Source organism: Heterocephalus glaber, unplaced genomic scaffold (assembly GCF_053883595.1).
Source record: "Heterocephalus glaber isolate CG9 unplaced genomic scaffold, H.glaber_assembly_v1.0 deba00001608, whole genome shotgun sequence".
NCBI lineage: Eukaryota > Metazoa > Chordata > Mammalia > Rodentia > Bathyergidae > Heterocephalus > Heterocephalus glaber.
Window position 1 is genome coordinate 27,505,453 of NW_028258379.1, and position 26,645 is coordinate 27,532,097.

Here is a 26,645-nt window from a genome sequence, read left to right on the forward strand (position 1 = left end):
TACCTCCAGTAAGAAAGACAAGAAGTCATACCCTCCAAAACTAAAAAGCTCGGGAGGTTCTCATTGGCCTAACCCAGGTCATACATCTGTCCTTGTACTAATGACTGTGGCCAAACACTGAATTTCTTAGTCTAGACAAGATGATTTTTCTCCTGCGACTCGGGCCCACGAGCAGAGAAGGGACAGAAGGGACAGAAGGGATGCAGTTCCTGGGACAAGGGTGAATGAGTGAATGGATTCTGGGCAGTGGAAATCAAACTAAAAGATTACAAAGTAAACACACAAAAAAGTGTAAAAACTGCTACATATCAAATGTTCCTCTTTAGGAAGATGGAACCATTATTCCCCAATAATATAATGTCATGTGGGTCAATGAACAGTTTTCCCACACCAAGTCCCTGGCTTCCTAACAAATTCACAGAATAAACACCATTAGTACATAGTCCAATGTAGTTATAGTTTTCTTTTTTTTTTCCTTTTTTAAATTAAATTCTTTTATTGGTACATTGTAGATATACAACACAATTACATTTCTCATTGGGAATTGTACCTTTACATAACGCATCTTGGTTCTTATTTTTTCCCCATTCCTAGCCCTCCCTTCACGCCCTCCACCCTTCCCTATTTACAAAGACTTTATTTCCATTTTTTCCATTTCTCAGCATTGTTCCTTTCCCTTCTTTCCTTTGCCCTGCACCTCCCACTACCCCTACCCCTTTCGACCTTTTCTTCCTATTTTACATTTTCAATTATTCATTCTAATCATTGGTACATTTTAGGGATACAATATAATGACATTCATCATTGGAAATTTGCACCTTTACATAGTCTCTCTTGGTTCTTATTTTTCACCCTTGCCCAGCCCTCCCTTCAACCCCTCCATTCCTCCCTATTTACAAAGATTTTGTTCCTATTTTTCCATTTTCTCATATTAATCCCATTCCCTTCTATCCTTTCCGCTAGCCCTCCCACTTCCTTCCCCTTTGCCCCTTTTCTTCCTATTTCACATTATCTATTATACATTTAGTTCTTATTTACACTATCAGTTTCTCACACCAGAGAAACTATTCGGTATTTACTCATGTGTGTCCTATTTATTTCACTTAAGAGTACTGCCTCAATGGGCATCCACTTAGCTATAAATGTCTCTAATTTCTCATTTTTTATGGCTGAGTAGTACTCCATTTTATTTAAAAAAAAAAAAAAAAACACATTTTCTTTGTCCGGTCTCCAGTTGATGGGCATCTGGGCTGTTTCCAAGTTTTAGCTATCACAAGCTGTGCTGCTATGAACATGGGTGCACATATATCACTGTGGTATGATTCTTTTAATTCTTTGGGGAAGATCCCCAGCAGTGGAATAGCAGGTTCAAATGGGACTTCCAGTCCTAGTTCTTTGAGGTATCTCCATACTGATTTCCACAGTGCTTGCACCAGTCTACACTCCCACCAGCAGTGGAGCAGGGTTCCTCTTTCCCCACAGGCCCGCCAGCATTTGCTATTGGTCGATTTCATGATAGCAGCCATTCTTTCTGGAGTGAAGTGGAATCTCAGCATTGTTTTCATTTGCATCTCTCGAATGACCAGTGATGCTGAACATTTTTTCATGTATTTATTTGCTATTTCTACTTCTTTGTCTGAGAAATGTCTGTTCATTTCAGATGCCCATTTTCAGATTGGGTCTTTAAATTTGGGAGGTCTGATCTTTTGAAGTTCTTTATAGATTCGAGATAGTAGACCTTTGTCTGAGGAACAGCAGGTGAAGATTTTTTCCCACGTTGTGGGTTGTCTCTTCACACTGCTGGTGGTTTCTCTTGCTGTGCAGAAGCCTTTTAATAAGAAGAGATCTCACTTGTTGATTGTTAGTGCTACTTCACGGGCAACTGATGATTTGTTCATAAAATCTTTTCCTACACCGATGTCTTCAAGGGTTCTACATGACCTCTGTTCCAACTGGTTCAGAGTTTCTATTTGAATATTTAGATCTTTAATCCATTTTGATTTTAGTTTAGTGCATGGTGAGAGATATAGGTCTAGTTTTAATCTTTGGCAAGTTGAAGCCCAATTTTTCCAGCACCATTTATTAAAGAGGCTATCTTCCTCCAGTGAGGGTGTTTGGCTCCTTTATTGAAGATGAGATGGCTGAGTGTGTCTGGCATTGTTTCTGCATCTTCTAACCTTTTCCACTGGTCCTCAGGTCTGTTTCTTTGCCAGTACCATGCTGTTTTTATCACAGTAGCTTTGTAGTATAGTTGCAGGTTGGGGATTGTGATACCCCCTGCCATGTCTCTGTTACCTAGAATTGCTTTTGCTATTCTGGGTCTCTTTTTGCTCCAAATGAATTTTTGGATTGTTTTCTCAAGGTCCATGAAGTATGCTGCTGGCATCTCAATTGGAATTGCATTAAATTTATATAGCAGTTTTGGAAGTATGGCCATTTTCACTATATTAATCCTTCCTACCCAGGAGCAAGGGATGTCTGTCCATTTTCTGATATCATCTTCAATCTCTCTTTTCAGAGTGCCATAGTTTTCAGAGAAGAGGTCTTTGATTTTTTTCGTTAGGTTGATTCCTAGGTATTTCAGTTTTTTGGATGCTATTGTGAAAGGAATTATTTGTCCTATTTCTCTCTCAGTGAGTCTGTCATTGGTGTAGAGGAAAGCTATTGAGTTTTGTGTGTTGACCTTGTAACCAGCTACTTGACTGAATTTGGTTATTAAGTCTAGAAGACTTTTGGTGGAGTTCTTGTTCTATATACAGTATCATGTCATCTGCAAATAATGACAATTTGACTTCTTCATTACCTATCTTTATTCCTTTTATTTCTTTCTCTTGTCTAATTGCAATGGCTAATGTTTCCAGAACTATATTGAACAAGAGTGGTGATAGTGGACATCCTTGCCTTGTTCCTGATTTGAGTGTGAAGGAGTTCAGTTTTTGACCATTTAGTATGTTATTGGCTGTTGGTTTTTCATAGATGGCTTCTATCAGTTTGAGGTAGAGACCATCTACTCCAATTTTTTGTAGGGTTTTTATCATAAATGCATGTTGGATTTTGTCAAATGCTTTTTCTGCATCCATGGAGATGATCATATGGTTTTTGTCCTTGACTCTATTGATACAGTGTATTACATTGATTGATTTACGTATGTTGAACCATCCCTGCATCTCTGGGATGAATCCCACTTGATCAGGGTGTATGATCTTCTTGATGATCTTCTGCATTCTATTTGCCAGTATCTTATTAAGGATTTTTGCATCTATGTTCATTAGTGAGATTGGCCTATAGTTCTCTTTTTCAGTTGGGTCTTTCTCTGCTTTGGAGATCAAGGTGATGTTTGCTTCCAGGAATGAATTTGGGAGTATTGCTTCCCTTTCAAATTCATTGAAGAATTTAAACAGTAGTGGCAGCAGTTCCTCTCTAAATGTCTTGTAGAATTCAGCAGTGAAGCCATCAGGGCCCAGGCTTTTCTTAGTTGATAAGTTTTTAATTACATTTTCAATTTCATTGGTTGATATTGGGTTGTTCAGAATATTTAGGTCTTCTTCGTTCAACTTTGGTAATTCATATGTATCTAGGAATCTGTCCATTTCTTCTGTGTTGTCCATCTTATTGGCATATAGGTTCTGGAAGTAGGTATTGATGATCCTCTGGATTTCTGCTGGGTCTATTGTAATTTCACCCTTTTTATTCCTAATTGCATGGATTTGGGCCTTTTCTTTCCTTTTTCTGATAAGGTTGGCTAAAGGTTTGTCAATTTTGTTGATTCTTTCAAAGAACCAACTCTTGGCTTCATTGATTTTTTTGTATCGTTCTCTTAGTCTCCATTGCATTGATTTCTCCTGTGATCTTTATCATTTCCTCCCTTGTATGAGCTTTGGGGTTGTCCTGGTCTTCTTTTTCTAGAAGCTTGAGGTTCAGCATCAGGTTGTTTAATTGGGCTCATTCTGTTTTCCTAATATGCATATTCACTGCTATGAATTTCCCTGGTAAGACTGCTTTCATTGTGTCCCATAGATTCCGATATGTTGTATTGTCATTGTCATATAATTGAAGGAACTGTCTAATTTCTTCTTTAATTTCCTCTGTGACTCCTTGGTTATTCAGAAGTGTGTTGTTCAATTTCCACGTGTTTATGAAATTTTTTGAGTTTCTTTTGCTATGGATCTCCAATTTCATCACACTATGGTTTGATAATACACAGGGGATAACTTCAATTCCTTTGCACTACTTAAGCATGTTCTATGTGTGAGTATGTGGTGTATTTTGGAGAATGACCCATGTGCAGGTGAGAAGAATGTGTATTCTGATTTTGTGGGGTGGAAGACTCTGTAAACATCTGTTAAGTTCATTTGTTCAAGAGTTCAATTGAGTTCTAGTATTTCATTACTTATTTTTAATCCAGTTGATCTATCTATTTGTGACAGTGGGGTGTTGAGGTCCCCCACTACAGTTGTATTAGTGTGTATATGTCTTTTCATGTCCATCAGTATATTTTTTATATAGTTGGGTGCACTAGTGTTTGTTGCATAGATATTTATGATTGTCATCGCTTCCTCTTGGATTCTCCCCTTTACAAGGATGTAGTGTCCTTCTTCATCTCTCTTAATCAGTGTTGGTTTGAAATCTACTTGATCTGCAAAGAGGATAGCTACTCCTGCTTTTTTTCAGGTTCCTGTCGCATGGAGTATTGTTTTCCAACCTTTAACTTTCAGTCTATGAGTTTCCTTTTGAATGAAGTGTGTTTCTTGTATGCAGCATATTGTTGGGTTTTGCTTCTTGACCCATTCTGCCAGTCTATTTCTTTTGATTGGTGAATTGAGACCATTAACGTTGATGGTTATAACTGAAACATATTGACTTGTCATTGCCATGACGTTTTCTTTTTGTTGGGTTCTCCCCCTTTACATTGAATTTCTTGTCATGCCAGATGGGTTCATTCTGCTTTGCTTCCTGGGGTTGTGATCCTCAATGTCTGTTCCTAGGCTATTGTGTAAAATTCTTTGGAGTGCTGGTTTGGTATTCATGAAGTTCCTAAGGTGCTCTCTGTCATGAAAGTATCTTATTTCTCCATCCATTTTGAAAGATAGTTTTGCAGGGTACATCCATCTGGGTTGGAGGCTGTTTTCTTTTAGGGCTTGGAATATGTCACTCCAAGCTCTTCTTGCCTTGATGGTTTGTGTTGAGAAGTCTGCTGTGATTCTGATGGGCTTTCCTTTGTATGTGATTTGTTTCTTTTCTCTAACTGCTTGTAGAACTTTGTTCTTCTGTTGAGTTTCTGGAATCTTAACAATTATATGCCTATGTGTAGATTTTTTTGATCAAGGCTATTTGAAGTCCTATATGCCTCACTTATCTGTATGTCAAGCTCTTTTCCCCTGCTTGGGAAGTTTTCTGCCATTATTCTGTGAAGAGATTTTTTATGTCATCTGCACTCTCTCCTGTTTCTTCATTGAGCCCAATCAGTCTTATGTTATTCTTCTTTGCATCATCTAGCAGCTGCTGGATTGATTTCTCATGTTCCCTTATAATTTTGAAGCAATTTTTCTTTTCCTGGTCACTAATTGCAGTCTTATCTTCTATATCTGAAATTCTGTCCTCACATTGGCTCATTCTGCTGTGTAGACTTTCAATGGAGTTTTTCATGTCCTGGAAATCTATTTGCATCTGTTTTATGGATTCCATTTGTTTCCTATGTTGGGATTCCATCATGTTCCTCAGCTCCTCTCTACATTTATTAATCATGTCTTGCACTAGGGGCACAATTTCTCCTGTTATCTGAGAAATTATTTGTGATTTCATTTTTTCCAGATCCCCTTTTGTTGCCAGTTCAGTGGGTCCAGGTGGTTGAGTATCAGAGTGTTCCATCTCATTTCCCTTTGGAGTTGCTGTAGGTGATCTGGACGTCTGGTTTTGAGACTTATTTATGTGTTTTCTCATTTCGACTGAGGGGGCAGGGGGGTGCTCTTGGCACCTGCGCGGATCACCTCCTCTGAGCTGGGAGAAGTGGGACAGGGGCCAGGAGCAGCAGTAGGGATTGTGGCCCAAAAGCCCTTTCCTGTGGGCTGGGAGCAGCGGGAGGGATGGTGGCCAGGAAAACCCTTCCTCTGGACCAGGAGCAGTGGGATGGCGGCTCAGAAGCCCCTGCCTCTGGGCTGGGAGCAGTGGGAGGGATGGTGGCCTGGAAGCCCCTTCCTCTCAACCAGGAGCAGTGGGATGGCGGCTCAGAAGCCCCTACCTCTGGGCTGGGAGTGGTGGGAGGGATGGTGGCCTGGAAGCCCCTTCCTCTGGGCCAGGAGCGGCAGGACAGAAGGTGGCCCAAAAGCCCTTTCCTCTGAGCTGGGAGCAGTGGGAGGGATGGTGACCGGGAAGCCCCTTCCTCTGGACCAGGAGCAGTGGGACGGCAGCTCAGAAGTCCCTACCTCTGAGTTATAGTTTTCATAATGCATCAGACAGATCACTAATTTAATCATTAAACACAAATATTGAATTTTCTTTTTATATCATCTTTAATATACACTAATATCTCATGTATCCAATAGTGGAGAGTAAAAAGCCAAAACTTACTTCTGGATGTGGCCCAGACTTTCTCGATTTTAATTATTTTCCAAATAAATCCTCATATGATCCATGACACATTTCCCCATCTGTTATGGTTTCTATCTGGATGTTCCTCCCAAAGCCTCATGCACTCAGGGACAGGGGCTTGTGGAAGGTCATTGGCTTACAGGGTACACAGCTGGCTTAGAGTTGGAAAGCAGGGTTTATCTCCCTCCCCAGCTGCTCCTTTCACTCTCCACTTCCTGGCTGCCAAGAGGTGAGCAGTTTTTCTCTGTCAGGCTCTTCCATCATGCTGCTTTGGCCTTGAGCCCATAGGCCATGTAAGGACTGAAACTACTGAAATGTGAGCTAAAGTTAACTTTTCCTCCTTTAAATTTTGGGTGTTAGGTATTGTGTCTCAGTGATGACGAGAGTGACTAAGACAGCATCCTATCAGACTCAAGCATAATTTAACATGATGCTGTTCTCTTTCAGAAAGCATAAACAGATTTTAATGAAGGACTCCTCCCACTGGGAGGACAGAGGAGCTTCTAGATGCCTGTCCATCATTGCTATAGGCCAATTTCAACTGTTTATCTCTCATGCTTCTGAATGAGGATGTTTATTACAACACTAGTTCACTACTGTATGGGGGCAGAAACTCCTCAAACACATTTCAGCAGAACTAGAAGAAGGAAATAATCTATAGATTCTAATATATATATATATATATATATATATATATATATATATTTACCAAAAGAAGCTGAGAACGGACAGAGTCATATGGGAAAAAATAAAGGGAGGAAGTCAGAGAATGATGAAAAGGCCCATCACAGAAAAATTTTAGAAAGTACCAGCAAACATGCAGGCATGAAGGTGAGGGCCTCACCTTGAACCTTAAAAGAGACATCCTTATTTGCAGCAAATGTGAAATTTAAGATGAAGTGGAATAGCAGAAGCTACCCTAAATTTGATCTCATTCAGAAAACAGAAAGAGGCAAAATTCTGTAGAGAATAAAACAGAAGAACCATACTTTCATGAAGTGCTCTATGAAGGTTTAGCTTAATTGTCAACTTGATTGACTTGGGAGCCACCTAGAAGATTAGTAAAGCACACTTCTAAGTGTGTCTGGGTGGTCATATAGGCATGGCCTTGGGGTCTATATCTGGTCCCTGGCCCCCTCCTTTCTGGCACTGTTCCCCTGCTAAGGTTTGCTTCACCACAACTTTCCACCATGATGTCCCACCCTTGAAGCCATCTGACCATGGACTGAATCCTCTAAAACCATGAATCAAATATGAAAAGCTGACCAATACACACTCTGTCTCAGAAACATACAGGAGACATGAAGAAAAGCTTTGGAAGGTGCTCTCTGGGGATTACATCACCTCATCTTCTCTCCCCAGCCTCACAATTACATGAGACAAACAGCTGGTCCAGGAATACCCAGTTTGTTTGAGGTCAAATATTTAAAAAAGAAGCTGGCATAGCATAAATATAAAAGTGCCATAAGAAAAAATATGAAAAGAGTAGCAAAACTTACCAAAGGAAGAAAGACACCAGAAAAATGTTGCAAGAACCAGACAAAAATTATGACTGACTATGAAACAATCACTTCTAAGAATCTTCAGAAAGAGGAATAGCTGACTCAAATGAAATTTCTCTTTTTAGTTTTTTGAGGAATTTCTATACTGATTTTGATAGTGGTTGTACTAGGTTACATTCCCAACTGCTAATACAGAAAAGTTTCTTTTTCTCCCACATTCTCATCAGCATATGTTGTTTTCTTATATTCTTAATGACAGCCATTCATACTGAAGTTAGATGGAATCTCAGAGTTGTTGTTTATGTTTTCCTAATGGCTAGAGATGTGAATATTTTTTCATGTACCTATTGGCCATTTGCACTTCTTCTCAGAAGTGTCAATTTATTTTATTTGTCCATTTTTTGTTTTGGGGGGGTTTTTTGTTTTGTTTTGTTTTGTTTTTTATTTATATATTAATTGGTACATTTTAGGTATACAGTACATTTACATTTATCATTGGGTGTTTGTACCTGAACATGATGTATCTTGGTTCTTATTTTTTCCCCCATTACCTGTGTGCCCTTCACCCCCTCCACCCTTCCCTATTTACATAGATTTCATTTCCATTTTTTTCCATTTCTCATAATTTTTCCTTTCCCTTCGTTCCTTTCCCCTTCCCCTCCTGCCACCCCCACACCTTTGGACCTTTTCCTATTTCAAATAATCAATTATTCATTTTAATCATTTTCATCCTTACTGACACTTTCAGTTTCTCACACTAGAGAAACTATTCAGTATTTACACATGTGTGTCCTATTTATTTCACTTAAGAGTATGGCCTCAATGTGCATCCATTTAGCTATAAGTATCTCTAGTTTCTCTTTCTTTATGGCTGAGTAGTACTCCATTTTATTAAAAAAAAACACATCTTCTTTATCCAGTTTCCGGTTGATGGGCACTTGGGCTGTTTCCCAACTTTAGCTATTACAAACTGTGCCGCTATAAACATAGGTGCACATATATCACTGTGGTATGATTCTTTTAATTCTTTTGGGAAGATACCAAGCAGGGAAATAGCCAGGTCAAATGGGACCTTTAGTCCTAGTTCTTTGAGGTATCTCCATACTGATTTCCACAGTGGTTGCACCAGTCTGCACTCCCACCAACAATGGAGAAGGGTTCCTTTCTCTCCACACCCCCGCCAGCATCTGTTATTTGTTGATTTCTTGATAGCAGCTGTTCTTTGTGGGGTGAGATGGAATCTCAGTGTTGTTTTCAATATTTTCCCAGTTTTTGATTGGGTCTTTTATTTGTTAACCAAACGTTAAAGACATCATACTATAATGATACATGCATATCCATGTTTATAGCAACACAATTCACAATAACTAAACTATGGAAACAAAGAAACTCTAAATACAAATAAACTAAAGAATAAAATAAAGATAGTAGGAAACAAGGAGGTACACTTTTTGGAGATAGAAAAAGGGATCAAGGGAAGAAGGAATGGAAAATGGAAAATGATCAAGATATTATATATATATATTCACCAAAGAAAATATAATTTTTTATGTATTACAGGTATCAATAAAAAAAGAGTCTTCACAGAAAAACCACAAAGAGGAAAGGCAAGAAACAGTGAGATAATAAATGGAGATAGAATATGAGCTAAGAAATTCAGGAAATATTGCCAGGCATGGTGGCGCATGGCAGTAATCTCAGCACTTGGGAAGCTGAGGCAGAAGAATCACCTCAAGTTTGAGGCCAGCATGGCCCACTTAGTGGGCTCAAGGCCAGCCTGAACTATATAGTGAGACTCTGTCTCAAAAAAAAAAATCCCCTAATGTCATCAAAATGAACACAAAATTAAAAGGAGCACATAGTAGAGCAGTCACTGAAATACATGCACACACATTCAAAGGAGATAAAATCAACCAAATGAAAAAGAAGTAAAGGAGGAACAATAACATTGAAGTCAGGCATAAAGTTATGGTACATAATTAGTTGAAGTCCCCTGAAGAAAAAAATCAAAACTACACAGCAGAGAAAATATTTAAAGACGATGGCCAAGAAGAAAGGGGAAGAGAAGGGAAGGAAAGTGGATGAAAAAAGGAATTAAGATGTATTATGTACCTGCACCAACTCCACACAAGGAATATAAACATCATGTACTGCAAATATGTACTAATAAAAAAACTAGTAGTGTTTTATAAAGAAATAATCTTTTAAAGAGCTAAACAAAAAGATCAAGATCCTGCTAAAAAGAAAAAACAATAGGGGTGGCCTTAGGTTTCTCCAAAGCAACACAAATATCAGACGACAGTGAGAAAAACCCAGAGGACACAGCAAAAAGAAAATGTGAGTCAGTGAAAGGAATTTCATTCCCACCATTTTAGATGAGATTGGCCACATTCAGGTGGTACAGCCATAGACATGGCCGCCATTTTAAACAATGCAAGAGCCCAAGAATATTCGGTCTCTGAGCCATTCTTCTTCCCTTCTCCTTCTTCTCTTACTCTTCTTTCTCCTTCTTCTTTTTGAGCCAAGGTCTCATGTTACCCAGGCTGGCCTTCTGAGTGCCATGGATCGCAGGCTTGGGCCACCACACCCAGCTCCATGAGCCATGCAAGCACAATGCCACTGAGCTAAATCCCCGGCCCTTCCCTGAGCCATTCTTAAAACAACTACTTCATGATAACTTTTGGCCAAGCACGTGATGATGAAGAAAACAATGGCAAAAGGCCTACAGGTGAACACTGACAATATTTAACCGCAACACTGTGACTGAAGCAGATGTGAGTGTGGGGTAAGACTGCAGAATGTAAATTATTTCCTTGATGTTACACGGAGAGTGGTACAATGAGGAATAGTTGGTGTGTGATGGGAAAGGAAGTGGAGAGGCTGAGTGAGTTCACTGAATGCACTGTAGGATTCAGCTGAGAGCCAAGAGTTATCATTAAAAACTGGCAAATCATATAAGTAAAATGTAAGCATATTTAAGCATTTAAAAGATGGACCAACCAAAATTGTTTTAATGGAGGAGACAGAGAAGAGATGTTGTCTCCTATAATAGAGATCCAGTACATACTGGTTAATGACTAGAACACCAAGGTTATTGTACACTATTATAATAATAAAATAAGACAACAACTGGTTCAGGAAAGAAGTAGTCATAGTTCACCATCTGACCTGCTGCAGAGAGCAGTTACTTAACCGTCCACCTGCGGCAAATGTTCAGATTTTGTCTAATGAAACTATATTGGGAAGATAGGGAAACAGGAAGAAGGGCTGTCTGCAGTGTGGTGGGGAAGAAGGAAGGGAACTAACTCCTCTCCTTTCACAATCGGAAGTTAAGAAATAATTCCTAAAACCAAAAATTCCAGATGTGGCAATAAAGCATGATCTTTGAAGACAAAGGATGGATGCTAATAAAAAATAAATAAATAAAATCATCAAACAAGAGATAAAATGCATTTGTCTCTGAGGAGTTGAAAAAAATGGGAAAGGGCAGAATACTGTTTTCCATAATGAACTTTCAAGACCGTTTTTGTACCATTACATATAACTTTTAATGAGCAATACAATCTTTAAGAAAGAATTTGACCTCAATAGACCAATCTGAGTTCATCTGACCCATTCCTATTTTCCACTCTAGCCTTTTCACTGAGTTCCTCCAGACTAAATGCTCCCTAGCCTTTGATTCTGAAAAGAAATTCTCCATTCTTCTTTGCCTTTTACTGAAAGCCCCCACAACAATGGTATTCATGGGGCAGAGTTTCAGAAGCCTCCATTCAGCCTCACATTTTCATGCCTCCTGTGAGGACAAAATGCTGACTAACCATTACTTAGGGTGGCCTGCAGAGAAAAAGATAGGAGCAAGCGATCAGATACCTATGGTGGTGATGACCGTTCCAGCAAAGAAAAAGGCACTTCCAAGGTCCCAGTGACTGCTGCTGTTGGAAGAGTTTCCTATTGGACTGACTCCTGCGTTGTCAGCATCAAGGGCATGCTGCAAAGAAAGGGAAAAGCACAAGATTCCGTTTAATTTTTTTTGGAAAAGCTTCCAATAAACTACTGCCCTTTTCAAGAACCTGCTGTGATCTAAAGATGATTGGTTAAGTGGATGAGGGCACGGTTATAAAGTGAGATTCCATGCACTCATTTATGAAAATGAGTTTTAAGGGCAGGGAACTGGGGTATAGTGTATGCTGTCATTTATATAAAATGTGCAGGTACAAGATAATTAGCCTGGGTTACACAAAATGCAGATACATGTTGCTGTGCCTGCACATAGAAGATGCCTAAAAGAATGTTCACCCCATGTGGTCATTTCTGGAAGGCAGGATTTCAGCTCCTATTTCACTTTTCTTTTTTTGTTGTTGTCGCTTGAATGTTTTATGCTGAGCTTGATTCAACAGCTTGGGAATTAAGCGCTTGGGCTCCCAGGTCAGGGCATCTAGGCTCTGTCCATTATTAACCTGACAACCTTGAACAAGTAGTTTTAACCTCTTTGGGCCTAGTTTACTCATTTGCAAAGTAGGTATAAGATCTTCCACCACAGAGTGATGAGAATCAAAATAGCCCATGTAACAACCTCAGCCAAAGTCTATAGGCTACATAGGTTCTCTGTTGCATATTTTTCTTTGTTACAGCTTAAGAAAGACAGCCGTGTGCTGTTTGACTTTCTCTCACAGTTGTGAGAAACACATTGCTGGGTGATTTTGTCACTGTGTGAAATCATGAAGTGTACTAACACAAATTCAAATGGCTCTGATGTCACTAGGTGATATTATCTAATGGAACCACAATGGTATGTGTGAGCCTTTGTTGACAAAAACATTATGCAGTTACAACTGCAGTAACCAATTTCATGATTATCATTTCACTGACCCCCAAACACACGCACATACATTGCTCTTTTTAAAAAATAAACTACAGTGGCTCTTTGCTGACTACTGGACTTGTTTCATATGCCTTAAATTTCCCACTAAATTGGCCACAATCATGACCCATTCTCATCTCACCCATTGTAAAAGTCCACTCCGTGAGATGTTCCCTCATTCTTACATACTTTGCTTGTGCCTTCCTGAAAACTATGCTGATTTTTCAGGGTACATCTCAAAACTTGCTTCTGGGAGACTCAATCTATGCACTGCAACTCCACAACTGCCCTTCCCTGGGGTCACACTTCTGCACCAAGTACACATACTCCTACAGATTTTCCCCAGCTTCATCATGAGCAGAATAAGAGGAAATACTGTTAGCAGTCTTTGCCCAGATATCCTTGCAATTTTCCTCAGGCCAGAGGAGAAGGCGGGAAGGGCTGTCATTGCAGCTCAAGGACATACATTCACACAGGGGAGCTGGGGTGAGAAGTGACAGGTGGAGGCTTCTGAGTAGAGGTGACAGACATATGTGCTACTTCTAAAACAACAAATAGACTCTGTTCCCTGGGCAAAGCTGGAATAACCTTATGTAAAGAGGGCAAGGCAAATATTGAAATGTGATTATATTTATCCTCAGCAATGCCCATTAAGCTTTGTTTAAATAGGCACATTGTGGTTGTCACAAATCAGATTACAACTGAAAAGGTCCATCATCATTACATTCTCCCTTCAATAAGAACATTTAATGAGCTCTTTCAAACTCTTTAGACCAGAGATAAGCAACCTGTTCTATAAAGGGGCAGAGAGTAAATATTTTAGCCTGGGCAGGCCATATCTGGTCCCTGTTGCATATTTTTCTTTTTAAATAACATCTCAAATATACAAAATTCATTTGTACCTCATAGGTGGTACAAAAACAAGCCACAGGCTAAATCTGGCAGGCAATTGGGCAACTGATGGGTTGACAGAGGGAAAGTCTCTTTTGTTTAGGTTTTAGACTATTCTTTCTTGCCACTAAAAACATGAAACACTGTGAAGGTTGTAGTCAGTTGCTAATTCTAATATAATCTCTGGCACCCAGAATTTGAAATTAGGCTGCATGGGATGTGCACAGAGTATCTTTGGCAATGGTTTAAATCAGCCTAATTGACAAGGATCACTTACTCACTTACTCAAAGGCTATATTCTGTTCTGCTTCCAAGGGGAAACAGATGGCAACTCCTTTCCTCTGATAAAACATCCATTTTCACCATCCAACCAAACCACCAAGCCTTAGCCTGTTTTTACAACCTCATTATCTCTCCAGCTCTGATGGGCCCACTTGGAACTAATACTCAAGGACAGGTCTAGGCTTCAGTCATTTAAGTTGCCACAAATCACACCATCAATGGCTTATATTTATCTTCTATAAAACTTCAAAGACAGCATAGGTTCAATCAAGTCTCACGGTGCTGAGAATGGTACACAAACATCAGTGCAGCACATAAAATTATAGATCTGCACAAAAAGACAAATGGAGATGATTATGTCATCCAAAAAATTCAAAGTAAAATGTCTCTTCAAGTTTCATTTTTCTTGAATTATGGAATTTATAAATATTTAATGTTTACATATGTAAGCCACAAGGAAAGTATTTATCAGATGAAAGAAAAAAAAAAGGAAACTAGCATTTGGTAAGTGCCTGCATTTAGCCAGGTGCACCAAAAGTGTTATTCCATTTTACCCTTTCCATAACTTGCAAGGAAGTAGTGTCGGTCACACTCTACAGATAAGGAAACAGGCATAGGAAAATGAAGTAATTTGTCCTAGGTCACAGAGCCATGAAGTAGAGAAGCCATGGTGCAAACCCTGCCTAGCCCAAAGCATATGATTTTGACCTTTCCTCTAAATACAGTAACCAGGACACACTCTACCTCTCCCACTTCCATCCTCACCTCCAGACCCAGATGAAGGAGGAGGATGACCACTGTCCAAATATTTAGGCAGAAGTCGCCTTACAAAACATCATCTCTAACTGGACTACCTCCTCGGACAGGCAAGTGGGGAATCCAAACTTCATTTGACTGCCAGAGTTGGTGAGAGCTTACTTGCTTCCCATGAAAAATAAAGTTTAAAAAATACATTAAAATAGGAAATGGTTGATTTTGCACCCTGTAAGGGAAGGGGGAGAGAAAAGAGAGAAGAACCTGAAAAAAGAGGAAGTGAAAAAGGGGTGTCAGTTGACAAGTGGGGGATTCAAGCTCAGTAGCCGTCACACAAGGAACTCAAGAAGAGCAGCTCCTTCTAGTAACCGATTTCAACTTGTTTTATGTCTGTGATGTATATTCCTCTTTTTCCCCCAAATCTTCAGTAAAGTGGGTCACGCATCCAAACAGTTGTGGAAAGTAGTGATTACGGGCACAGTGGGACCACTGATGATCTGAACTAATTCACTGAGACTTAGAACTAGAAGGAAGAAGGAGAAAAATAAGCTCACCAACAAGTCCCCAAATTCTTGGAAAGGCTTTGGATGAACCCCAACCCCTAGGGGTTTAGTTGATAGAAAATTAAAAGGAATCAGCAAGCTTTAGTATAACTGACTCCTACCATTTGAATCAGGAGCATTTTTAAAAATTTTTTAACTTATATATAAAAATTGCACATATTTATAGGCTATCATATTATATTTAGATAGATATACACATTGTGTAATGTTCAAATGAGGGTAAACATATTTAACTACTCAAATAGTTATCATCTCTTCATGGTAAAAACATTCAAAATTTATATACTGTCGGGAGCCATTCTACATAATTTGGGGGAAAAAATCATTTCATAATTAAAGGATGACTATAGCTGTCTAAGGCCCAATGTCACCTTGCCCTCGAGCTGGCTATGGCACGTGGAAACAGAACTCTGTTTTGCCTCTGGCCACAAGTTGAGGCCTCAATGGTCCCATGATGCTGTGATGCTCAAGGGCAAGAATACATCAGCTGAAGACATCCTGGTTCTTTGAGAACCTTGTAGTAATAAAAAAAAAGAGAAAGGTTTAACCTGGGGAAAGGACAAATTCTTTATTAGCCCACTATCTCGTCCCACCTACAATTGTAAGAATGCTGTCCTTACCTCCCTCATCAACATAAGAACCTCAGTGACCTGAGACCCTGGTCAACATAGGATTGCCACAGCCCTCTAAGTCACCCAATGCTCCTTCTGATTACTGTGGGCAGCCAATAAATAGTGCCTAGCTCAGAGTGTTTTTGTCTTTGCCTGCTCTGGCACTGACCTCCCAGCCCCCCATATACTGTGAAATTACACAAATCTCTGTTGTCTTTATTTCCTTAGCCCTCGCTGTTACCCTTTCTAGGCAGTTGGAGAATTGATTGCCCCCCAAAAATACACAAGTATCATTTTAACTCAATAATAATAATTCTAAATGAGTTCATAGTTCTAACTTCTATTAATTTTCTAAAGTATTTTCCAATGATCTTAAGCGTTTGACCTCAAGTAAGACATTTTAAAATGAAACATATTTGCTTTAAAGTTTTTATCTCTGCATTCAGGCTCCAAAAGTGAATGCACCAGCCCATTAGAGATGTCTGAGAACACAATGAAATGACACAACTGAGTTGTGTAAAGCTGAGCTCAAAAGATGTTATAGATAGGACAGAGGTTCCACTAACATCAGCATCAATTAGGCCACAGCCTCAGTTTCAATGAGCATCATTTCTTCATCCATAAGTTCAACAATTATCAAGTTCAGAGAGGTATCATGAGCACCAAGACAGACAGACAGACAGACAGACAAATGGGTTACTGCAGATGAGAAGGCATTAATTTACAGTTGAGTTCTGGCCCTTCTTGCATTTCCTTTTTAGCCTTTGTGATGGAATTTCCAGGAGCCATCCAGCTGTCTACCAAATGACTTGAGAATAAATGCATAAGTCAATAACAAAAATAATAAATGAATGAACAAATTAAAGTAGGAAATGTACGCATATAATCTTTCCAGAAGTATCAGAGGAAAACATTTCACTTCCTGGTAAAATCAGGCAAACACAAAAGAAAACCACCCAAAAATATGCATTTGTGTGTGTGTGTGTGTGTGTGTGTGTGTGTGTGTGCACGTGTGTGTGCGTGTAGTGATTTATTTATATTTTGGGAGTGGGGAACTCACTGGGAGGAGAGAAAATTCTAGAAGACTCTGTATCCCTTTCACTCCCTCTCCTCACACCATGCATTAAGATCATCTTGAAAGTGTAAGTAAGAAATTTCAGCCTCTCCCAGCGTGGGCCAGGTCTGGGGCTTACATGAAGGAAGAGAAGAGGGGGAGGCAACTCTTCCCCGTGCAAGACCCCTCCCATGTCTTTCCCATAAGGCAATGCCAGGCCACATAAATCACCATTCTAGACAGCGGAGACACCATTACAAGTGTTAGCACTGCACTGGGATGAATGATGGCCCACAGGGGACCACTAACTGTCTTGGGCTTTTCTCCTATGATCTGTGTATTCAGTGAGATCATCTGTTTCTGTTTCCTTATGGGGCACAAAAATGACTAACAAAAGTAGAGCAATAACTGCTCAGCTTGTCTGAGATTAGCTGGAGAATACAACTAATTCATGTCACATGCATGGACAGACAGGGTGACCAATGGATTATTGTTGAAATGAGGACACTTGCAGAATAAAAGGTGGATCTGTGAGCCCTAAACTGGGACTAGAATTCAAGTGTAACCCAGGGTGCACAGTCATTACCATTGGGACAAAAAGGAAGGAACTCATCGGGCCAGGCATGGTGATGCACAACTGCAATCCCAGTTCTTGGAAGGCCAAGGCAGAAGGATCATAAGTTCGAGCCCAGCACGGGCAACTTAATGATTTAATTAGACGGCATCCCAAAATAAAATTTTTTAAAAGGCTGCAGTTACAGCTGAATGGGGCAGCACTTGCCTAGCACATGCAAGATTGTGAGTTTAATCCCCAGTACTGGGGTGGGGGGGGGAGGTCTGGGGCACAAAAATGACTCTGTGTTTCTAAACTCCTTCGTCCCTGCAGGGCTTAGTCAGCAAAAGGGTGTATGAATTGGTGTTTATTCAGGGATGAAAGCACAGTGAGTGCATGAGTGTGACAAGCGGTTTCCAAAGAATATTCAAAGTGAGCCACAGACTAATGGGGAGAAGGAAAGCCACAAGCCCTGTGAGAAAGGCAGGGCAGACCACACTCATAACTAAAAAATCCCCTTCAATGATTCCAAACCCCAACAAGAGGGTGGCAACATCTCTCCATCTCCGCACTCATTTGTGGCAGAAGAGCCTCAGGTGAAAGCAGAGAGAAAATATTAATTTGTTTGCCACAACTGCTTTTTCTTTCTCCTGCTTCAGAAATACCTCACATAGAAATATTTCACAGACACAGGAGTGAAGGCACCAGTGCTGCGGGAGGGGGCACTTTGCATCCACATACAAGACTGTGTCAGGGAGTTTCCAACATCAGTGAGAAGGCAAGGAAGTCTGGGGCCACACCCAGCCAGGTGCTGTGTGCCCTGTTTAAAGAAGTCTTTGCTGCAGTGCAGCCAGGTAGAGCATGTAAGCATCTCAGATATTATTCTTGCTACAGAGAAAGTTCTTAGATAATGTGGCAAATGTTCGGCATCTGCAAGTTCTCAGCTTCTCTGGACCTCAGTTTTCTCATCTATAAATTGAGGGACTGATATTTTTCTTTCAGGGTTGTAGTCAGGATTTTTAAAAAAATCTATGTAAGACTTCAGACACTGTGCCTTATCATTCTTGCTCTGTAATAATAACAATAGGAATCCTCTCTGAGCTCCCCAGAGGGCACAGATTAACTCAGCCCTCATGATGAACGTGTAGGCTGAGGATTGCTACCATCCCATGGGACACATGAGGCTTGGAATACTGAAACACCTGGTCCAGAGCACCAAGCTGCTATTTGGCAAACCCAAAAAGTGCTATTAGGATTATCAACAGGAAGATCATCACACTAAACTCTTGAAAGACAGCTTCTCTCCACTCTGAGTTCTTATTTCTCCCCATCTCCGATGCTCCTGACCCAGCTCCCCACCTCTGCTCACATTCAGCCTGGCACCCCTCAGCTGTCTGCGAGAGAATGAAGAGAGACATAAAGGAGGCTGGCATACATGTGTCTTCACTTTCTCCCCAGGCCGATGGCCAATATGGCAGTCAGTCCTGCGCTCACTGGAGTGGATCTGTCTGTCATTACCAAGTGGCCATTCTAACTGCCACACCACCTCAGGGTCTCCCACAAAGAGACACCCATAAAAAGGTTCGGAGAGAGTACTTTCAGTGCCACGGTGAATATTATGATGTTTATTTTCCTGCTACCCTGAGTATTCAGTTATACACAAGTATTAGATCCCAAGGGGAGCAGAGAGCAGGCTTGCATCAGAACTTTACAGCCTGCTTATAATCTAAAGTGAAGGCCACCTTCAGAGGGGACAGATGAGGAGAGAATCTGTTTGAAGAATAAGAAAAACCCAAGACACGCTGGCCTGCACATCCACAAGCCATGGTCTTAGACATGCTAACTTTCTTTGCAACCCTAAATTAATCCTTTGGATGGGATGTGGGTCGGGTCCTAAAACTCAATTTGTTAGCACCTTGGGTATACATTGCTGACTAAGCTATCTAAATACTTTCACGGGAACCACACCACATATGGAGGAGCTTTTTTATCTTCCAACTACTGCCTCACCATGTAGAATTAAACTTCTCTGTCTCTTTGGCTTTATGGAAGAGTGAAGTAAGAAAATTTTAAAGCATGAGAAAAGCATCAAGTCCACTAAGGAAACAAGGGTATATGTGTCTACTTTGATGTGATCAATACACTTTCAGAGTAACTAACCGCCACTTTTTCATTTCAGTTTGGATTCAGCCTCTACAGACTGAATAACAAATCTGTTGAATGATGTTGAAAAATCACCATGGTCCTGAGGAGAATGTTTGATGTATACTTTGCTATCTCTGCACTCAAGATTATTCCTACTCAACATGAGTCTATCAAATTTTTGTAAAAAAAAAAAAAACGTAAAAAAAATAATAAATAATTTACAGGCTACAGTTCTGTTGATTCACTGCAGCATGAGATAAATGAATGACTGTTATTCCTTCTATTGTCACTGCATTGGAGACAGTCTGAAATTTTAATAGATGATTAATAACATCATAAAAAAGAGACATTCCTGCTGTCCTGTTTTTGTTGTAGCCATTTACTTAGGACTCCTTCTTGCTCTTGAGTGCTCATTATTAATACTAAACTAATATTTTATGTCCCCTGTCCCCTTAGCAAATGAGTCTACATCTCCTACCAGCACATCTCTGATGGGTATAGTCTGATAAGAGGGCAGATGAGGAAGTAGAGACAATCTCAGAGACTTTGAAGAAAATTCTAGCATACCCTTAAAAATAAGCATAGAAACCAGTATTTGCTTACTTTGTCCTTGTAAGGACCCTATGGTAGTAGGTCCTATTACTATTCTCATGTGACAAATGAGACAACAGAACACAGACGTAACTTGCCTATGGTTACAGTAATTAGTAAGTTCAAAGCTGAGATTGGGTAAAGTCCTCTCTTTTAACTCTAGAGCCTTCTACTGTCTCCCTCAATTAGCTTTCTGTTCACCTTGTAATCATCTCTCTAAAGCTCACCTTTCTAGAATAATACAGAGAAGTCAGAATTTGTATTTCTGATCTCCATTTTAAAAAGAACAAAAGCTAAACCCTCAGTACAGTTAACCTGCACCAGCAAGCTTTTCATCTCTTCTCTCCATGTGCATTGAGAAGGAAAGAAAAATAAATGTTCCCAATACAGACTGACAGGCTACTACTCTTTAACGGCAGGCCTAAAAGATAGTTCATGTACTTTGTTTTAAATAGAATATAGTGACCCAGCCTCAACATCTTATGTTAAGACACAAAGCCATGTCCCTCTAGTGGACAGCCAGCAGTAATGGCTTTCTGTATTGTACTCACGGGTGAATGTCCTCCTCTTGGGGAACCCATAGGTTGGGTGGGAGACTCGTGCACTATGACTAGGAGCCCAAGTGCCTCCCTGTCTTCTAGAACTACCTAAACTGGACTCACCCAAGTCTGTCTCCCTGACTCAGGAGTACAGCATCATGGTAAATAAATAAATAAACCTACATTCTGGAGCCAGGCTTACTTGTCTGGATTTTCACTGTACCTCTCTTAAGCTTGGGCAAGTTATTTAATTGCTCTATTCTTTGGTTGTTTAGCCACATCTCAAATGATCACTGTAGCCATTAAATGAGCTACTATACACAATGTAATAAGCACGATGCAAGTGTTAATTGGTGATACAATTAATACTACAAGCTCTTGGAGGACAGGGTGCTTTTTTTCAATCACCGTATCACTTGTTTCTTGACAGGTATTCAGTAAATATTAATCATCTAAGTAAATTCATTAGGTTATAAGTAAAGAGAATAACCGTACAAGCCATATACTACCAAATTTCATTATTTCATTGTGAATACACACAATGCTTTAAACAAATACATGTACATTTATATAGAAATGTGGACAGAGTGACATTCATTTCTGGGTTTTGGTTTATTTTTATGGGCATTTCTTGGGTTTTGTTTTTGGAACACTGAGTTCTCATTTGCAAATTCATTTTCCAATGGTATGCCAATTTCCATTAGCTCTTTAATTTCTGGTTTAAAAGCTTTATATCTTCTTCTTTAAACAGTGATGGAATCAAAAACTCTGGGGATAAAAACAATAATAACAACGAAGCAGAGGCCTACAGAGACAGGACAAGAGCTTCAGGCCTGATCCTGCACACACTGAACAATCTTCGGTGTGAATGTTTCACTGACAGGAAGCTTGTGGCTTGAAGGCAAGAGCAGGAAGAAACACTTCAGCTCCTCAGAGCTGTGTCCTCAGGCACTAAAGACACAAACCTATACTCAGGGTTATCTCCTGGATTGGCTATTGCTTATGCCTCTTGGACAAAAGGCTGCTTGGAAAAGTTGCAGCCCAGGGCAGGGAAAGGAAAGGCTGGCCTGGCCGTGCAGCCTGGAGCCACAGTGGGGATTTCCACAGCCCAGTGTATGAACATCTCAGGTGTCATGCCTCATGATGGACTGCTTTCCTCAAAAACCCTCACATTTCCAAATATGTAAAGTGTTGGGGGTTATAAATACCAAGGGGATCTGCCCATGCCTAAAGAAGGCAAGAAGGTGGTTTTAGAGGAGTACCACTGACAACCAAACCAAAAAGAGAGGATTTGTGTTCCAATGAAACAACTTCATGCCTTGCTCTGGGAAAAGTTCTAAATGAAAGGATCTGGGTCCCCCAAATGGATATAAAAGCCATCATTTCTTCATTCCTCAAACCTTAAACAACTTATTTGGCCCAACACTGGGCCAGGCATGTAGGGTCCATTGATAAAACACAAACTCAACCTCAAAGAGCTCACAGTCACAGGAAGGAGACAGGTGAGAAAAGAGACAATCACCCAATAGTGTAGTGCCAAATATGAGTGCTTGGTGCCCCAGGGCCAAGCAGGACACAACTCAACACGGAGGCCCCAATAAGGGAACCCCCATGACCTGAGTCATGAGTCAATTCAGAAATCCAGAGCAAAACAACAGAATGCCAGTGTGGCGCTACATAAATGGCTAATTATTAAATGCATGAGTGACATAAAGCCAGATCATGGCTGCCACTGACACTCTTTGAGTTTATAAGAAGAATCAAAATGGCAATGTACCTATTAACCAGATCATGTCACCTTGATGGTTAAAACAACTGTAGCTTCTTAAGATAAAATAAAAATCAGCCCCTGCATAGTTTGGGCTGTCTCTCTCTAGACAAACTTGCTATGACCTCTGGCCACACGTCCCCATTTCTCCTACATCCTCAGGCACCTTTGATTGATTCCACCTCACACAAAGTCTTTGTACTCAGGCCTCTGCCTGGAATCTCCAACCCACTGAGTCAGCTCTCCTGCTCAATTGTCCTATGGCTCTAGCTCCCTCTCTTCTTCATTACTTAGAACATAAATCATTTTTGAAGGCGGAACACTTTTGAAAGAGAAAGAGCTACTATTAACAATTACTCCAGGACCAAGACAATTTGTGTGTTAGGTTATACTAGCTATAAACTCCAAGCAGGTAAGGGCCACATCTGTCTTTTATGCACCATTACATCCCAGCAGCTGGCACTATATCTGGCACACAGTGGGAAATCAATAAATTCACTGAATGAATAAATGAATGAATGAGTGGTGTGTGTCTTTGCAGAAGATAATGCTAAATACTACAGCCTTGGGAAATGTTTAAGGATCATGCAAATTACCAACACCTCTTTCTAAAGAGAATGGTTTGGTGGTTCATGATCTCTAGCCTTCTCCTTATCCACAGAATAGTATCTTTGGTCACCATGATATCAAAGGTCCACACTTACGACCATATCATGAAACCCAGTCCCCTCTTACAGTCTAAAATTAAATCTTCCAATGTCTAAAATTAAATCTTCCTTGACCAAGACATGGTAGACTCAAGCCCAAGAAGTACAGCTGATGGAATGAGTTGGTATCCTAGAGACACAACAGTCCAGCACCAGAGCCCTGTCATGAACTCTGTATGACAGGAAGGTCACAAATCCAGTAGGAAGGGAGAAAGTAGGAGCTCTTTGTTAGAAGGCAGGCATTCAGCCTCACAAAGGAAATTTCCCATCATGTCACTTGAGTTAATTTATCAGAGTGAGGAAGAATTTGTCTTGATGCAGTGCACATTCTATCATGTTATTGTGTCAAGCCAAAGAGAGAACCTTATTAAGTGAGCAGAGGCTTAGAGTCAGAGACTGCAACTCAAGTCTCCCTTTTGCCACCAGCAAGGTGTAAGAAATTTACCCTATGAAAAATGGGGCAGTAAGAGTGGTCACTTCTCAGGGAAATGGAGAGAGTCACAGAAGGCTCGATAATATATGTAAAATACCCAGCCCCAACCTACACAACCAATGCTTAGTAAATGGTGCCAAATGGTATTCACCAAATTCAGCTTAAGGCCCAAGTACTGAACAAAGTACCTGAGGCTCCATTTGGAAGGGATAAAAATTACCAAGAGGTCATAAATGGAAAATCAACAGCAAAGCTCCTGTTCTACAACATAAAAAGTCACTCAACCAGTTGAGGGTCATGGGGAGGATGCAGCAGGATGAAAACAGACAGTGTTCCCCAAAGGCCTACATTCCAGGAAAGTCCAGCCTAGCCTATGCCAGGGAGATAAAAGCTTCAGGATCTTCTTCAGATAGACACTACCAATGAACAGAAGGTGTACAATTTAAGGTCAAGAGAGTTCTAAGAAGTTAAGCAACTTGCCTGAGGGAAGGACCATAGTCTGCCAGGAAAAGTCAGTTTTCCAGGCCATGCAGTAACCTGCTCACTCTGAAGGGACTACAGGAACCTGGTCCAGAAACACTCCCACCTGAGAGAATGAAACCCTTGGTGTTTGCTTCACATCCAAGCACTCAGAATGGAAAATCCCACATCCTCTTGGGTGAGCATCTCATCCACAATAAACCAACCCTCATGAAACATCCTCCCTTCAGAGTGACTATCATCAGGGAAAACAGCAGCTGCATGACCAAACTCCACTGAGAACAAAGTCTAAAGCATCCAAGAATTCACAACCTGAAAAATGACTGCTACAAATCATCACCCATGCAGGCGGAAACAACCTTTTTCTCCCCTGTCAGTCAGTGCAGCCGCTTCATAATTTTATTCTTTAAGGACCACAGAAGATGAATGTTTTATGGCTCTCTCTAAGGCCAGTCAGCACTGGACTTCAAAGAAAATTGTGCAGTGAACAAGAAAATAAGCAACTTTGACATGAGAGAGTATCAAGAATAAAAAAGCTCTTGGGACAGAGTGACTGTCAAAAGAGTGACTGTCAAGTCAAGAACCAGGATTTCAAAAACACATTCATATTATTTTATTCCACTGCCAAAGAAACACAAGTACTCCAGGTTGCTTCTCTTTGTCCTTTCAGTTACACCCCCCACCCCCAGTTCACTTTGGAAAAGAAAGATGGATAGGGGAGAAATAGCATTCCAGAGCATGTGAGGCACTTTGCTAGGCAATTTATCACATTCACTCCTCCCAGTAATCCCAATAACACAGATGGTCTAGTCTCCTTAATATGAAGAGGAGTCTTAGGTTCAGTGTGTTTGAGTCCATCATACTCTAATGCTCATGCTTGCTCTTCTCCTTCTTCGAATCTCCTTCTCTGAAAACACACTACGCCACATGTGCAGTGCTTGAGCACCATGTCAGACAGCCCAGTTCCCCAAATCTTTTCTCCTTCTCTTTCCAGTCTTTTCCTTGGAGTAAAGGCTTTAAGAAGAGGCTCCAACAAAGTATAGCTGATACTCACCATGGATGGAAATAAGCAGTCTAGCACAGTGGTACTCCACTTGGAAGGATAAAGGAAGCTTCTAAAGTGAACTTCCCCAGGCTCAAATGCCAGTTTAACCACTTATTGGCTGTGTGGCCTTAGACAAGATACTTAACTTCTTAGAATTTATTTATTCTTCCCTAAATGGGATGGTGATGATGACACAACCCACCTTGTAGGCTTCTTGTAAGAGCTTAATGAGATAAGGGATTCAAACATTTAGGACAGTGCCGGGAGTAAAAAACAGTAATAAAACAGTAAGTAGTCACTGTTCCTTATTCTCCTACCAGATCTCCCGGAAGTTGCCCTTGAATTTCAGAAGTAAAATTCTAGTGATGAGTGGATCTTTTGTGTCCTATAGGCTGAATTACCAAGGCTCGGGTTCAGAAGCTTGCCCAAGGACACCAAACACATCCTAGCAGAACTGCGATTACTATCTCATTTTTCCAGGAGAGTTCATGGTAAAGATGCCTGAGCCTTTCTGGAGAAGATCCACATCTCAGTAAGAATTAAATAACTATCAGGCACTGGAGACATAGGCCCTCTATACCTTTAAATTTATGGGCACCCCAGCGTCAAGTGATTTACTCCCTTGGGGCTACTGAGCCCCTGAACCTACTGAGTTCCTGAAGTTCTCCCAAACTATGTTTTAAATCACAAAGAAAACAAACAAGGGGAACAGATATGGAGCCAGATCTAATATCTACTTAGCAAATGTAAGGCCACCTTCCCACTAAAGCCTGAGATAAAAATGGTTATCTAGATGGCTGAGATAGCTCTCTACATGGAACCAAAAATTACTGTACCATTTCTCGGGTTCAAACATAGAGCATCTCGATATAAGTAGCCCATCCCAAAACCGGAGGGCAACTCCTGTGAAGGGACCTTTGCACTTGAACAGTAGAAGCCATATTTATCAACTAGAAAATTTAGGATTTGAAGCCCCAAAGGGCATTTTAGAAGCCTTTTTCTCTTTCCCCTTAGCAGAACTCCAGGATGCATTTAATTTGAGAGATTTCAAGACTCTTGTTTTCTTCCTTCTCTAACAAATAAGTAGTAGCAATAACAATAGCTAAAAGTTACTCAGCTGTCTTGTTCACACCTTTCCTCCAGTCACCTTCATGGGTAGAAGCTATTATCACAATCCCCATTTTTCAAAAGGAAAGCTAAGGTCAAAGGTGACCATGACACTTGCCAAAGTAGCACAGTCCGTACATGGAAAAAGATTTCACCTGGGTAGGGTAACTTC

General features: G+C 40.5%; 1 protein-coding gene across 3 annotated transcripts in view; it reads right to left on the minus strand.

Moving 5' to 3' along the window:
* Positions 1 to 26,645, minus strand: part of Kcnk10 (potassium two pore domain channel subfamily K member 10) — a 172,426-nt gene that overhangs the window by 60,352 nt on the left and 85,429 nt on the right. For all 3 annotated transcript variants that reach the window (XM_013066892.3, XM_087195450.1, XM_087195451.1), the window contains exon 3: positions 11,961 to 12,078. In XM_013066892.3, coding sequence (XP_012922346.1) covers positions 11,961 to 12,078 — 118 coding nt within the window. The remainder of the gene's footprint in view (positions 1 to 11,960; positions 12,079 to 26,645) is intronic.